We start from the raw sequence: 14,587 nt of genomic DNA on the forward strand, positions 1-14,587 counted from the left end.
GGGACAACGTATTAGCAGTCCCTGGCTGGCCAGGTCAATGCATGGGGGTGAGATATTGTCCCACGATCCCTTTGGTTTTTGGCGGTGCCATATGCCTTTCAGTTAGAAGGATTTTTATCTAGATCAGGCAAAGGTCAACAGGAAGCTGGAGGCTTCTTGGGCACTGTGTGCAGGCCAGACAAAAGCTGGTCTTTAGTATTACACTTAATATTAAATAAAAGTTCCCCCTACGGTGCCCATGCGCGTGGCCATGCACAATTTAAAATCTTGCCATGCACTAACTTACAAATGCCGTGCACCCGCCCAGAGGGGAGCTGGGCAGTGGCTTCTCAGAGAGGAGCTGGGTGCAGAGAGAGGCGGAGGCACTGGGGCCGGTGTGGGACACTTACTGGAGGTAAATTTAGGCAGCAGCAACTCCCTGAAGCAAGGCAGGGGCTGGGGCAGAGTGCCTCCTCGTCATGTGCCTCCTTGCTCACGAAGGTGAGGTGGGGACGGAGGCTGGGGCTCGGGGCTGGCACCGGGGAACTGCTCCAGTCCCAAAGCCATGTACCTCCTTGCCCCCCAAGGCGAGGTGAGTGAGGTGAAATGGGGGCAGGGGTTGGGGGCTGATGCCAGGGAACTGTTCCTTGGGGTCCAAGGAACTGCTCCACTCCCCAGCCCCAATGTCATATGCTTCCTCGCTCCCTGAGGTGAGGCAGGGGCTGGGGGCTGGTGCGGGCTCTGCCTGCAGCGTGCAGCACTGGCAGCTGCCCTGCCTGGAAGCTGTGCACACTGTTTGGGACCAGGGCCCTCCTGCTGGTGAGTGTGGCAGTGTATCACACTGTCCCGGGGGGAAGAGGCTGGGCTTGGCCCCATGTGGAGTGGAGCAGGGGCAGCTGCAGGGCAGGACATGCAATTCATTGGACGCCTGCCTGTAGGCTGGATTAATTTGCCTGGCAGGTTGGATTCAGCCTGCAGGGTGTATTTTGCCCACCCCTGAGATAGGACTTGGGGTTCCCATCTTTGTTTGTGTGCAGACTCCTACTTGCTTCTGTAACAGCTCTTGAAAGAATCTTAAATGACTGATAGCTTGTCAGTGTGAAATAACTGCAGTTCCCCATAAATACATTACCTTGTAATAGCTTAGCTAACTCTAATTCTTATTCTTGCAGCCTGGAGTTCTAGGATATTTTGAGTTCAATGCTTCACCTCCCAATTCGCTCCCCAGCCCCTTTGGGCTCAAGGCCCCTGGCCCTGTTCCACATGTTGTCTAGGTCCCCTGGGGTCCCTGGCCCAGGCAAGGCTCCTCTCCATCCATCCCAGTCCCCTGGAGTTCCTGACCCCAGACAAGGCTTCTCACCCTCTACTATAGTCCCAGGGTCCCTGACCCATATAGAGCTCTATCCAGGCACCTGTGGTTTCTGAAGTGGTGCATGCCGAAAGAGGGAGGCAGAACCGAAGTGGCATGCTCATGGACCAAAGCGGCATGCTCACGGACTGAAGCGGTGCACTCACACATTGCTACACCTTAGAGGGAACATTGTATTCAATGTGTGCATGTTTCGGGGGGAGGCAGCAATTTGTAATATACTTTTTTCTGTATTTTTAGTATTTGGAGCCAAATCCAATTTTAGCTTTTTGTGCCTAAGAGACACTTACATAGTCATGCATGTGCTATTTTTGGCATTTATGCAGTTTAGATTCTACTTCCATTTGTGTGGCTGCCCTTCTCTTGTCACTTGACCACTGGACCAAGTGCAGAAGATCCTGTATTTTCTTGTAAGCAACACATATCTTTCCCCTGCAAAATCAGTCCCCACACAAATTGGGGTGCATGTCTTAAATGAAGAAGGAGATTTTCTGCCTGGTATATCAGTGCCTTGCTTTGATTCTGGTTCCACAGTGCAGCAGGTGTTGAATTACTATTCAGGTAGCTGAGGGAGCGAATTGGCTTAATGGTTCATTGTTCTTCACTCCAGATGTATTAATGATCATCTCTCTTTTTAATGGTCTTGATGTTCCACTAATCAAACTATACTTTCTCAGGGCAAATTTGTTGTCTAGTAGGTGCTCCTGGTCTCTCTCTTCCTATTTCACAGCCTTGGAGAGGCTTTCACTCTTTTCAAAATCATAGATCTACCCATGGAGACCAGGATTTGGGAGAAGTCAGGGCTCTGGCTTTAGTTAAGCAGGAAAGAGAGGATGAGTCCATTGAATATTTGAAGATTAAGCGCTGTCCCTGCTCTGTGTAGTTGTAACTGTGGAAAAAAAAATCTTCTTCATTTCAAGAACAAGGGTGTGTATTACATTTTGGGGTAGGTTGCATGTGAGATAATAGGAGGCCAAGAAGGGGGCATAAACCAGAGGTAGAGAGATTCTGTACTTGAAAGGAAAAGGCCCTGGGTTCTGTTCCCCAGCCTCTATTCCTGCCTTCTTCTTTCCTTAATGGTGTTTCTGCACCTTGCATAGAAAGTGCTGTAGGTACTGCGTAACCTGTGGCCTATTAATTAGGGCATTTTCTGAAGTTGGGGAAGTACTCAGGGTGAAGGGGGAAGAGATGAGATGTGGGTCTTTCACATTCTTAGCAGGTTCCCTAACTACTAGCTGAAAGTGGCGATGCTGTTCCCCTTTCGAGTAGTTACGCACATACTTGGTTGATCATATTCCACCACAGGTAGAAACACAATCTAAACTTTGTATAAGTCCCAGAATGGCACATGTGCAGCTACTTAGGTATGTAAAATTGAAATAGGATTTGGACTTTAACATAAATATTGGTAATTTTGTTGAATTTATTATTGTTTCCTAAAGTTTTTTAAGGTACGCTTACATGGATGTGTAATAAAAATGTTAGGCCACAAAAGTTTCATTTCATTGCTTTAACCCATGAACTAATATTATATCCATTTAAATTTAAATCAAAATGGGGACTGTGTCACACACTACAGCTCTCTAGAAAGCTACAGCAGGAGTCTAGCAGTCCAAATCATTCTTTTGTAGAAAACACTAAGGCTAATAGTCTTGCTGGGAGTAAAATATATATTTTTTTTCAGAACAGTTCCAAGCACAGACTTTGCTCTTTGCTAGAATATATAAAAGAAAACAAATGCTCACTGTGTCTTTTGTTTGCTAAAAATGAACTCTTTATACAATGGAATTTTAGTGGTAACCATAATCATGTTTTCCTTTCATCACCTACTGAACATAATTTTAAGAGAGGACCAGTGTAATTATATTCAGATTAAAGGGAGCAGAATTTCTGGATAATATTATACTTGGCCTGATTGCATTGTCGATAAGAGAAATAAAACGAGACTTCATGAATACTTATTTAATGAGCAACATATTTATTAAGCAGGGCATACTGTACAGAAAGCATTTTACTTTGCATGCAATGCATTAGACTTATCTATTTTTTCCAAGCATATTTCTTAATATTTTACTGCAGCTATTACATTCTCTTTGTATTGGTCCAGCTATTCAATTAGTTGGGTGTAGTATCTTTATAACCACAATGCTAAAGCATTAAGTTGAACTACAATCACTAGGGCACGAACAGTCAACATCGGCATCCACTGACTCCACAATTTCCTCAGACGCAGAGCTCTTGTCACTTTTACGTTCCCATTCAGACAGGCTTGGAGCAGTATCTGTCAGAAGAGCATAGCCACTGTTAACTAACATCAAGCAAATGAACACATTTCAAAACAATATTGTTTTGATGGCTGCTGACTGTTTCATGAAGTAAAGAATATGGGGTTGAATCCTATCTGCATGACTGACATCATGCTGACCCATTGACTTGAAGCAGGATTTTCATCCATGGTATAATTATTATAATACCTGCCTAAAACAAAATTAATTGCATTTCATATGCACAAATACAGCAGGCAGGAGCTGGAAGACATACTGGAGACAGCCAGTCTTCAAAATAAGACCACGGTGTGCGTATACACATCAGCGATCCCTTTTCAGGTTCTCACTGCATACTGGGGGATATTTCAGCTCTCTATTTGTTTAAGTTCATTCTAAAGGATAAGCTCTTTGGAGAATTTTCAGAGGTTCATAAACTTCTAATTAAAGTTTTCCGTATATACTCAAATCTGGCAGAGCATTGTCAGTTTCAGTATTAACCTTACCACACTGCTTTATCAACAGCAGCTTGAATAAGCCATATCCTCTAATACTAAAATAATCTAAATGGAATAATAATATTCATCCTCCCAATAAATATTCTTAGCTGGTTGGAGGTTTATCATTACATCTGGAAGAATATTAGAACCTCCATTTAGATTAAGCTTGCATAACGAGAATGTGCAAAGCTTTCATAATTTTATCTCCATTTGTTTTATCATTCATATGGGCAATATATTTATAACATGTCATATTACATCATAGGAAAATTCAAAAGCCTTTGGTCTGTATCAGACAATCATCTACTCAAATGTTAATGCACTTTTTGATGGAATTACACCTCTCTGACCAACCTGACACTCAGGTTTCCGGTAATAAATCATAAAACATATTATCCCAGCACGGTGCTTGAGATGTTTGTTATTAAAGATTTAATATTTTTAAGCTAGGAAGTGAAAACTGCACAAAAAGTCTGAGGTCAGTTTTTTGACACTCTTGTGTTCACTCAACTCTCTTAAACTTTGTACTACCAAATTTTTGCAGACCCTGGACCTGATCCTGGGTCCTTTATCTATGTAGAGAATCCTTACTCTTTCAAATGGTCTCATTGTTGGCGATAGGACTGTGCCCTTGAGTAATAATAATCTGTCTACTCAGATAGATTATTATTACTCAAGGGCACATATATATATATAGGCCCATTCAATATAAACATGCCTGTACCATAAACTAGGTATACAATTAAGACTTGGAGTGAATAGGACATTTGCCTAAGTAGGTATATCAGGATTTGGCCCAGAGATCTCTAAAACAGGAGAAAAAGAGAAATTCTGTCACTTCTACCTAGTAGAAACTCATCCTTCATATTATGCTTTTGGTTTGTATCATGCAAATGTAAGTGTTTGATTGTGCTGTGGTTCCCCACTTTAGGGAGAGCAGTGTTATTGGCTGAGCCTTTTCCCTGTGGATCCGAAAGAAGAAATTTGCCACGTGTATGCAAGCTCATTTTCTGAACCTGGGAAAAGGAGCATATCCTTGCTGCTTCTGCTACTTTTCTGGTCCATCAAATAAACAAAGGAAAAGAGCAATACTTAAAGGGGTGCATTGTATCATTATTGATTCTCAGCCTAAGGAAAAGAAAGAATATTACAGAAGAACACCAGTGGGGATCCTATATCTTCTATCTCCTCAGAAATAAATAAATAAGTAAGTAAACAAAAACCTGTGATAAAAGAGTAAGAAGCAGAGCTAGTAGCAGACTCTTCAGTTTCAGGTTCAGTAAATGAACCAGAGGAGCCTGCAGTTACTGTGCACAGAGCAATGACTGTGATGACTAAGAAGTTTTTCTGTTTTTCTTCTTTTCTCACACATTGTGTGTGAGAATGAGACAGCTTTATTATAGTCTAATAATTTGAGGCAATGAGTGGCCTAGGGTGATGACACTTCATAGATAAAGAGCATGGGCACACAAAAGAAAATCTGTGAAATACGGATATGACAAGATTTTGGAGAAGGTTCTGTTATGGAGAGTGTTTTTTCTTTTATAAAAGGATGCATCTATTCACATCCCATGGTGCAGTCAGAATGCTATTAGCAATCTCACTGTGCTACTTTTCTTACTGGTTGTACTTAGAGTTCAGTAGCCTAGAGAGATACTCAACATTTTATGAACTGGTTCAGTACATTGGAAATTCTAATAACGTGAGCAGTCTTCAGGGACATTGCTTAAAATCAGACATAGGCTGCTGCGTTCATCTGGTGGTGTTATTTAGCATAGCTTCTTTGGCTTCAGCTCTGCTAGTTCATGCTGAGGATCTGGCCCAAATGTTTACCATGGCGAACAGAGCTGTACTAGTCAGTTCTAGAACTGTGTTTATTTTTATGATACATATGGGTTGTACTGTCAATTGCTGTGCATTTAAGGATTACAATGTAATGAACTAGAAAAGAGAAAGACCCCCCCCCAAACTGTAGAGATGGGGTAGGACTCTCCTCCTACACACATGCCTCAATGTTGCAGAGAGTAGATTTCACCAAAGACAAGCTAATGTAAAAGTGAAAGCAGAATAATGACTTCTTTCAAAAAGCTGTGTGTAGGGGTTAAATACCTTCACAAACAAGCTATTTGTCTGGAGAACACTTCACCAATTTTTTTTATTTTTATTTTTTTTGCTGATGTATTGCCCGCTGGTACAGCATGGCAGCCTAATCACACTGCAGTCATCTCACACTGCTTGACTGACTCTCAATTGCTGTGCTCGCCCTGGTCTACATGAAATTGCAGACTGTAGTGCTAATAAAAGGACTTATTACTGCTTATCACAACTTGATGAAGATCTAGAAACTGTGAAAACATTTGTGTTGATCACAAATGCCCCTTTTACCATCTGAAAGATTTTTCAGACAGTGCTACCCGCCAGATAATCCAAGCAGGCTCTTAGCTACCCAATACTATAGTTGTTTCTATAACATATAAATGGGATTAAGAAAAACAGCTCTAAAGGCACATGGGGAGAAGATGTTTGTGTGTATATTGTTGTGATATACCATGATGAACTGTTCTGATAGAGCTTCTTGGAAATGGGATAGGAAAAGGGGAAAAAGTTATCATACCTTTTGCAAAACAGTGGAAGCCAACCTTCACTGACTCCTTCTCAGTTGAAGTACAGTCTTTCCTACATTTTAGTACTGGGTCAACAGAATAGCATGTAGATTCCTCTCCATCAATAATAGGATATCGTTCCAGGTTCACATAATTGTGTTCCAGGTTGCAGTCTAAGAGAAAAAAGATAGTATTTAACATAATAGATATAAAGCAGCACCATTCTTTCCTTACATCACTATGCAGTTATATTGTCTCCTTAGCTTTCATTAAGCTCAGCTTCTCAATGTCTTGTCTTCGCAGAGTAAGGGTGGCAATAGCAGGACCATAAATATTTGGGGAAAGGAAACTGTTTTGAAACAGATTCATAGATGTTAGGGTCAGAAAGGACCTCAGTAGGTCATTGAGTCTGACCCCCTGCCCTGGGCAGGAAAGAGCACTGGGGTCAGATGACCCCAGCTAGGTGCTTGTCCAGTCTCCTCTTGAAGACCCCCAGGATAGGGGAGAGTATCACCTCCCTAGGAAACCCATTCCAGATTCTGGCAACCCTTACTGTGAAGTTCTTTCTAATGCCCAACCTAAATTTGCTCTCCGTCAATTTGTGGCCATTGTTCCCAGTTACTTACTGCAGGGGGAGCCCTAGTAAATAGAGCATCTCCTACACCCTGCTGTCTTCCCCGATGAATTTATAGGCAGCCACAAGATCAGCTCTCATCCTTCTCTTGTGAAGGCTGAAGAGATCTAGGTCCCTCAATTAAACAAAAAATCGCAGTTTGGTTTAAAATCTGAGTTAATAATGTGACGCAAATGTAATCCTGTATATTGTGAATTCTAAAAATGCACGGTCCAATGAAAATAGCCGCTTGCTCAGACTCGAGGGCTATTAAGAACAGTCTATTGCTAGGCTGGCAGGATCCGATTTTTATTCGTAAACATCGATAAATGGCAAGTTCACCTCACAATAAAGGGCTGATGAAAATACATTTCCATTGTTAATAACTGAAAAGAGAGAGGAAGAAGAGAAGAAGGGAGTCACAAGCCTGTCTCTTTGAAGAGGAAGACAGCAGGCAGCATGCATGGAAGCTGGGCTAGAGAGAGATAGCAGACCACGTACACCCCTGCCTGACAGGGGACGGGGGGAGAAAGAGTATTTGAGCTGGACCAGAATCAGCAGCTGTGGAGGAAGGTGTGCAAAGCAGCAGCGAGAAGCTCCTTACACATGAGTGGGACAGCTCAGCTGCAGGCAACAGGGGAGAGACTGTCAAAAGAGGTGGAGCAGCCTACTGGTGAGACTGGTACATAGAAAGACTCCAATTAGAAGGGATACAAGTTCTGTTTTCTTGGCTTTTTGTTGTTGTTTTTGCCATCCTGGGGCAGAAGACCTTTATTGTTGTTAATTTAATTAAATTTGATAAAAATGGAAATAAATGCTTAAAAATTAACATTGATATTATCCATCAAAATTATGAAAAAAAATCAAATTTTGCCAAGCCTATTGGGGAAACATTATTGTTAGTGAGTGGGGGGTTTATATACAAATTTCAATGTTAGTGTGTTTGATTCAATGATTTTTTAATGCTGCAATTATTACCACTAAAACATATCATTAGAATTAAAAGGATTCCATATCTGACTTTGATTCCTGACACATATATGGGTACATTTCACACAGCAATTGAAATCTATGAAAAAAACGGTTTTATGCTAAGTGTAAATGAACAGTATTGTGCTGTTGGAAATCAACATTATTATTCTTCTAAGTACGCGCCAGGGAAAAAGCTTCTACCTTGAGAATATTTGCAAACATTCTGATGGGTCTTAACCATAGATGATCAGTTGCTCTATGTGCACCAACAGAAGATCTGGCCCAATTTATTAAAATTCACTCTGTGCTGTATTTATAAAGCCTGTAGTTTGTTTGATTAGATAAAGTCTAGTGAGAGAAATCTGATCCCGCTCTGCTGGAAATCAGTGGCAGAACTCCTGCTAAGTTCAATGGCAGCAAGATTGGGCCTGATTTTGCCACTTACAAAAAAAAACAACAACCAAAAAAAACCTACTCAGCATGAGAAAAGGTGGCAGAGCTGAGTCTAATATTAAATTGAGTACCAGACGCTGAAATCTTCACCTGAATATAAATCTCCTCTTTCCACTGGGAGCATCTAGGTACCCGATTAGTTAGATTAAAAATGAATGCAAACTGTTATTGTCTTATCTATTTTCAAACGAAAGTGGCTTTTTATTATTTTTAAACTTTTAAAATGGTATGGTTAAAATAAAATACAAACATTTTTCTCCTTTAAGGAACAACTGTTTTCAAGTCTACTAACCTCCAGAACAGGCCTCTCCTACCAGTACCCAGGAATGGACAAAAGCAGAACAGCTGTGTGCTAGCCTATGGTTTGGCAAGAGGAGGTCATTTTGCTTCTCTCCATCATTGTTTCCACAGATACCACAGGTCTTTCCTTTTAGCCATGAAGCAACAGTGACCTATGAAGAGATAAAAGACTTCAACGTCCCATCGCAGTGCCAAGGTGTAAGCAAGGTATACGCATGGGCAACTGGTGCCTCCTGAGTCTGGGAAGCCACCACATCACTGATGGGGGGGAGGGGAGTGCCCAGTGGCTGACAGCCAACTGGGGGGAGGAGGGGTCCCCCAGTAGCTGATTGCTGCACCCAAAATCACCACCAGTGAGACCAGAAGTGTACTTCCGCCAGCACTTCTGGTTTCACTGTTGGTGTTTCCAGGGAGTGCTCAGCCAATCTCAGTGCACACCCTATGCGTCACCACTGGATATAAGAGAAAACAAAGCTAGTCATAGAGCAGAACCAGAAATACCTTAAGTATCACACCATCAAAAGTCACATTATCCAGTCCTTGGCTTGGAGCTTCTACTATAATTAGTGAGTCATTTCTATAAACGTTAATGTTTTCTGAAAAAAGATAGGTCAACATTTAGACATTTTAACTTTAAAATAAAAAAAATTAGTTTTTGAACTCATGTAACCAATCATTAAGTGTAATTTACAATGACTACTTTCTCTTTCACTCTGAAGACATTTTTTGCCAAAGAAGAGATTTTTCTTTATATTTGAAAATTTTTCTATGATTGAACGATACAGCTTGCACTGCCTTTTCTTTTCTGTATCAGAACGGGCTTAGTGGCAAAGCAGTTAAGGTGCCTCCCTGTGGCTGTAAAATAGTGAGTTTAAACTGAGACTCATGCTGAAGGCTGTCCCTACCGACCCATTTGGCCCCACCTGGTCACTGAGGAGGTGAGGGTGGGAGAGTCAGAAGTGATTTGGGCCAGGTACAGACATTACAGTTTTACCACTATAAGCGATCAGAAACTGGTTTATACCCATAACGGAACAGAAGTTCGACCCACACAGAATGGTTTAAAAATAGTGGAACCCAGTCTAAGATCCCCTCCCCCCCCCACACCTAATGGTGAATATGTATTCGGTTTGCTACCAATCTAAACTATGCCACTTACAGAAAACTGCGTAACTTGGATCAATTCCACCTTGGGCTTTTTAAATGTCTGTACCCAACTTAGATGTGACAGTCAAATCACTAGTTACAGAAAGTGCGTTTCCTTAACCATGCTATTGTGATAAGCTGTTAGGTTTGGGCTGAACTGTTATGCTCTATAAACAACTAGCACTGAAGATCTGGCCCCAGAGATCACGCCTCGAATATGGTGGTTATCATTATGGTATTTGAACACCTACTAGTTCAAAATAGTGAATCAGTTTAATTGAGATGATTAAGGTGTGTGCTTTACAATGTAACATACAGTACCTTCTGTGTTTTCATACACATCGCTGTCTGTTAGTATGGGCTCGTTGTTGTATGACACAAGGAGAGAGGAAGATTCTGATGGATAGATTGTGATGTTTCTTGAAAAAAGAAAACAACATGTTTGCTGTGCGAAAAGGTGTGAAACATTGACAAACTACCAAATCTAGCAGGAACCAGGCTCAGAATTCAGTCTTTAAAAGTGTCCCTTTCTTTCAAGACTTCCATAGGGGCTGGGTTTACAACTGTAGTATAATCCACATAGACAAATGGGAAAGGAGGAAAAGGGCAGATTTCCAGGAGTTGGTGATGGGATAAGGCCCAAGAAACTGAACAGTTAGATAACAGGGTAAGAGCCAGAAGAGTTTTTCTTCCTCTGGTTATAATTTTTTTTTTCTCTTCGTAACAAAATTTCAACAAATGGCTAGATCCATAAAGGGATTTTTATGACATGATACTGAGTGACACAATGCCTGACTTGCAGGCCCCTGGCTCTTAGATTGTAATCCACAACCCTGCATTAGGTGCCCAAGCTGTCTACACTGTGCTTGAGTAGAGTTAGGTGCTTCAGAATGGGATTCACAGCAGCAAGCACTGTGGCCAGTAGGAAATGCTGAGAATACCAGTGACTTTTAAATCCTGTTTCTAACTGGAAGTTAGGTGGCTTTCTTTGGATTGCAGAGAGGTGCCAAAGTTAGATTACAATTCACTACTCAGAATCCTATGGTATATGGGTCTGTGACTTGTTCTGTCAAAACAGAGATAGGACTACACAGCTGAAGAAGAAGGTAGGGGCAGTGGATCCTTTAAGTCAATAGGTCTGTGGCTAGAGCACTTGCCCAGAATGTAGGATCTGCAGGTTCAGTGCTCAGAACTGACTCAAACCCTTTTGTATACTGCCCCTACCATCAAGCCTGGAATACGAATGCTCTCCATCTTTCCTTCTGAAACTGGTCCACCTTTTCAAAAAGAATTAAATATTTATTGGCCAGAGAGAGGGAGTATGACTAATCTAAAATACAGCTCAAGGGACTGTGTAGGATTTTATTCAACTCCTGTTGATCAGTGTGTTTATCCAATGACTCTCAAGCACACTGGAGACTGAGATTTCAAGAGCACCTTCAGTGGAATACACTAGAAAAAGCCCACCTATGTACTTGCAGGTTTGAAGTGTGCCAGCCCTTCACCCAAGGGGAGCTAAGAGCTCACTTCTCATTGGCAGCAAAACTGAAGGTGTAGGAGGGGGCTGGCAGTCACTGCCAGTAGCTCCCCAGCCCTCCTTGCTGGTGAGTGCTGGCAGAGCAAATTCACTGGGCACTGTTTCCCTCTTTGGATAACTTGTGCTATGGACATGAGGCAAGTCACATGGCATAACATTACCCATTGCTTGATGGAAATAACATCTGCCAAGGGCCTTAATGTAACCAAGGTCCTCCTTGAAGTGCCTTTTGTGACTGCCCAAGATTCTACATAGACTCTTGGGGCTTATGGGTAATTGCACTTACGATGAGCTCATATTGATGTAAACCTCCCTTGAGAAAGAGCTGGGATCAGCTGTCTTTGTGAACACTATGAATTTGGGATGAGCAGTGCAGTCCTGAGCCACAATGAGGTTGCAGCTCTTGTTGAAGGAACAGCTGTGCTTCACTTTGTCAAATGTTTTGAAATCATCTTCACGCAGTTCACATGTGGCTGAAAAACAACAATGAAAATAAATTTCATATGAGACAATACCATGTTGGTAGCTGTAAAGTTCTTGGAGGCTGCCTAAGAGGCTTGAATAGCTGGGGAATTGCAAACTGACATCTCTAAAGCTCCTAGGCAGCTTTCAAAATCTCAACCTAAATATATATTTACAAAAAGGCAGGGCAGCAACAGAAAATGATGAGTAAGCAGTTTGTATATCCAGCACTTTGTTTAATTGTACTTTGTAAAAATAACTCCTTAGTGATAGCAACCAAGTTTTCAAAATGAGATTGTATCAAACTTCTGAGAAATTAAAAGCTGAAACCACTGTAAAATCAGTTGTCATTTCTCAAAACTGTCCAATTGTTTGTAGTATGTGCCATTTAAGTTTGACACATCACTTAGCTAAAAATCACAAAATGAGGAACATAAAGAGGGTAGGAAACTCATATTTCTGTCCCATATCCACCACCTCATGCGGTATGCTTGGCAGTCCCTTACAAAGAATAAGGGACAGATCCTACACTTAAGATCTCTGCCATGTAAAGTTGAAGTCCTTTCAGGCAGAATCCAGTAAGACTGCTGCTAAACAAGGAGTGAGCTGTGGAAAAGGCAATTCTTTTGGGAAAGGTAAGGATTATCATGGTTCTCCAAAAAAGTACTGCTAAGAAAGTCAAAAGCTGAAGATGACAGGAAAGAGAGCCGCAGGTGGGGCTAAATATGTTATGGATAATCGCTGCTCTTTTACCAGGTACAAGACCAAATACACGTGCAGTCATAAAATCATGGAACAATAGGGCTACGAGGGACCTCTGTATGCTATGTTGTCCTATCCTCTGCTCAAAGCAGGATCATCACCATCTACAGCAGTCCAGACCAGTCCAGTTTATAATAAGCATTTTACCTTGATCTTCTTGAGCAATCCGTGAAGCTATTTCTGGAAGGACATTCCACGCAGTAATTCCTGGAGTCTGATAAGGTAGATATGGGCCTACAGGCAAAGCAAACGGAATCGGGAAACCCTGATAGTAAAGGGTTGCCTGAAACAGAAGTAAATTAAAATATGACATATTCAATAGTATAATTTGAAATCTCCATTTTGTCAATCATACAGACAAACAGTCTCCGAATAAACATATTTTAACTATGTATTTATGCATTTGGAGCGTCTGCGGTTGATGGTGTATGCCCCAAACATAGAATATATTTTATGAGGGACCATTATCTTCTATTTTATTATGACTTCTATGCCATCTTGAGAATTTAGTTTTACATTCAGTGATGTGGGATATTAATGTGCGTGAATGTTATTTAAGATATTATTGTGTGACTTTCTTAAAGCAAACAAAAAAACTTGCCAGCTAGTTAAGTATGTTAGAGGTTGAATTAGTATAGCTGACTAAATTGACTATATTATCATACAGTCTAATAGGGTAAATATTGGTGTGATGTGATTTTGGCTGAGTTCCCCAACACAAAGGATACTTTGTATTAAGTACACATTAAACACACTTAAATAAACAGACAGAAGCCTAATACACCCACTCTCTCATTATCACATATGAAAGGCTCTGCAATATTAGGGCACAGGGGAAGTTAAGGACATACCTACTTCCTTATTTATGAACAGCCAAGCTGTTATTCATTTAAATCAGACCCACAAGGGGAAACTTTTCAAAAAGGTGCACAGGGATTTGGTGGACAAGGAACAATTAATCAAAGGGATTCTGCAGACTAAATCCAGGCAGGCTCCTTGGAAAATGTAACCTTTCTTATTTGGTCAATGGAGTGCTGCTTTTGTGGTTGTTATAGAACTTGATCCTATATCCCTTGTGCAGTGCACTGCAGGGCAGAGATTGGGGGCCCCCACACCTGTCCTGCAGGTGCCCATCTTAGGGCTCTGGAGGCGCAGGTGAGGGAGCTCCAGGAGGAGGTTAGCAGGCTGAGGGGGATCAGGGAGGCGGAGGATGAAATTGACAGTTATTTCCTTTCCCTGCAGGACCAGGCACCGAAAGAAGAAGCAGCCCGGGGAATGCCCTCCACAGCAGAGTGGCAGACGGTCACATCCAGGACCAGAGCTGCTCGCAGCGAACAGGTACCAGTTCCTCCAGTCCAACTGGAGAACAGGTATCAGGCCCTGGCGACCCTGCAGGAGATGGAAGGGGAGGAGGAAACCCTTGGGCAGGAAGAAACACCACATTCTTCACACTCCGAACAGGTCAAGAGATCCAAGCGGACACAGAGGAGGAGGCGACGAGTGCTCGTCATAGGCGACTCCATCCTGAGAGGTACGGAGGGGCCCATCTGTCGCCAGGACCCCTCAGCACGAGAGGTATGCTGCCTCCCTGGAGCAAAGATTCGGGATGTGACGGAGGTAATCCAGG

General features: G+C 42.0%; 1 protein-coding gene across 1 annotated transcript in view; it reads right to left on the reverse strand.

The window, feature by feature from the left end:
• Positions 1-3,452: 3,452 nt before the first annotated feature.
• Positions 3,453-14,587, reverse strand: part of LOC102371294 (vitellogenin-1-like) — a 57,308-nt gene continuing 46,173 nt past the window's right edge. The window contains exons 31-37 of the mRNA XM_006021626.1: positions 13,108-13,243; positions 12,023-12,209; positions 10,521-10,618; positions 9,555-9,649; positions 9,046-9,205; positions 6,727-6,888; positions 3,453-3,629 (exon numbers count right to left, since the gene is read on the reverse strand). Coding sequence (XP_006021688.1) covers positions 3,505-3,629; positions 6,727-6,888; positions 9,046-9,205; positions 9,555-9,649; positions 10,521-10,618; positions 12,023-12,209; positions 13,108-13,243 — 963 coding nt within the window. The 3' untranslated portion in view covers positions 3,453-3,504. The remainder of the gene's footprint in view (positions 3,630-6,726; positions 6,889-9,045; positions 9,206-9,554; positions 9,650-10,520; positions 10,619-12,022; positions 12,210-13,107; positions 13,244-14,587) is intronic.

This window comes from Alligator sinensis, unplaced genomic scaffold, assembly GCF_000455745.1.
Source record: "Alligator sinensis unplaced genomic scaffold, ASM45574v1 scaffold952_1, whole genome shotgun sequence".
NCBI lineage: Eukaryota > Metazoa > Chordata > Crocodylia > Alligatoridae > Alligator > Alligator sinensis.